General features: G+C 29.8%; 1 protein-coding gene across 2 annotated transcripts in view; it reads left to right on the top strand.

Moving 5' to 3' along the window:
* Nucleotides 1-1,815, top strand: part of LOC108977777 (dnaJ homolog subfamily C member 5 homolog) — a 22,685-nt gene that overhangs the window by 10,448 nt on the left and 10,422 nt on the right. Inside the window, exon 5 of one of the 2 annotated variants that reach the window (XM_018947671.1) lies at nucleotides 853-918. The exons of the other annotated variant lie outside the window; for it this stretch is intronic. Within the exon in view, the coding sequence (XP_018803216.1) occupies nucleotides 853-918 (66 nt within the window). The remainder of the gene's footprint in view (nucleotides 1-852; nucleotides 919-1,815) is intronic. 2 annotated transcript variants of the gene reach the window in all.

Below are 1,815 nucleotides of genomic sequence, written 5' to 3'. Positions count from 1 at the left end.
AAAACCAATTGTCGGAAAAACATTTAAAAAAGATTATTATTAAAAATGATTACTAAAATATAATATAATTTGCACTTCGAAAAATTCTACGTTTTTGAAAATGCGAGAACACACAGCACTTCACGAAAATCATCAACTCCCTTTTGCTTTGCGTTACTATCAGCGCACAAATGAAATCAAAAAGCCCCAAAAAAGTCAAAATTACCTATTACAAAGCACTGGAAATTGCTTTTCTTGCACTCAATAAAAGCAAAAACAACTCCATTGAACCAATTCAAGTATTGCGCAATTTGGCAACAATTAATTGTCTGCTGCCAAAATTTGTTCATCAATACAACCTCTTCACTTTTATCAACAATTTTCACTTTGCCATCCATCGTTCGGGGCATTTAAATTTTTTTTTGTGTTTATTTTTTTTTTTTTCAATTAAATATTTCTCACTTTGTAAATGAGCTGCTTCTAGCTGCGCTTCACTGCCTAACTCGGTCTGAAGTCGCTCTATTCGTTCTTAATTTCTTTCATTTCTATTTTCCAATTTTCCAACGCTTGACAACCTCACATCACTATTTCACTGCCACAAGACCTAACCTACACCCACTTACCGGTCACTCACACCACTCCCGTGCACTCACTGCTACTATTTTTCCTCAAAATACTTTGTTTTCTCTATGAACTGGTGTTCACTTCTTATATTAATATGGTTTTTTATTTATTGTATAATTATTATTAGTATTCTTGTATTATTATTATTATCCGTTTACCCTCGTTCGTTTATTTTATTGTTTTTTTTGGCTCATACTCAACTTACTCGTAAAAAATACGTTCGATTTGATTTGAAAACTCATGTTGTAGCGTGGCGAAGGGGATAGAGAGCCTAGTGATAATTCAACAAATAGGATACAGTCCACAGCGCATAATGTAAGTAACCCAAATTAAGGAAAAAAAATCGTCATAAGTTTTGTAAAAAAAAAAAATTGTTGTAGTTATTGTTTTTCACTCCTCTAATTGCCTAATAATTAAATTTTTTTCTCTCTATTTTTTGTTGTTGTTTTCTGTTTTGGCTGCGCATTAGCTTTCGCCAAATTTTTAATTTTCGCCTTTTTGCTTTTAATTTGATATTATTTTCATTTTTTTGAAGCTTTATTTGGCATTGGGCTGCATTTGTATGGTGTACTCATAAGCTATTCTCTCCCATTACACAATTACACAACACTTTACTATGTATATACTATCTACACCTGTAGTATTATTTATTACACATTATTTATTGTCGTGACACTGTTATCAGTAACTATCTGTATTACTCATTTACAAACCAATATTATTATTTTGTAAACAATCTATGACATTACACTAACAAAAATTAGTTCGAGACAATGGGTCGTAAAGTAGATAGACTTCAATGATTCTATAACGCTTTTATTGCACGTATTTCATGCAATAAACTCTAACTTGCGTGTTGAAAAGTCTAAACTTTTTTTTCAAAAAATTCTTAGAAAACAAATTGCTAGTTAATTTAGGAAATAACTTAAATATATTAATAACAGTTTAATACATATTTTAGACCAAAGTAGCTTAGAAAAGTAATTGTTACCGAATAGTTTGGTTAGAAGATCTTAAAAAATAATTCACAAACATTCCTTTGTACAAATTTCAACAAAAATTAGGTCAGAGTACACATTTTTACCGAAAAGTTGGTTAGATATTTTTTAAATATTTAAAAATTATCCTGTCAGTAAAAGTTAGGTTAGAAAATGTCTCTCTTCAAAAACGATTGTTTAGAAAATTCTTAAAATATTTTTCAATTCGTTGAGA

Source organism: Bactrocera latifrons, unplaced genomic scaffold (assembly GCF_001853355.1).
Source record: "Bactrocera latifrons isolate USDA-ARS-PBARC rearing strain unplaced genomic scaffold, ASM185335v1 scaffold_95, whole genome shotgun sequence".
In the NCBI taxonomy this organism is placed as follows: Eukaryota; Metazoa; Arthropoda; class Insecta; order Diptera; family Tephritidae; genus Bactrocera; species Bactrocera latifrons.
Note: the sequence above shows the minus strand (reverse complement) of the source record. Positions and strands in the feature narration are given on the sequence as shown.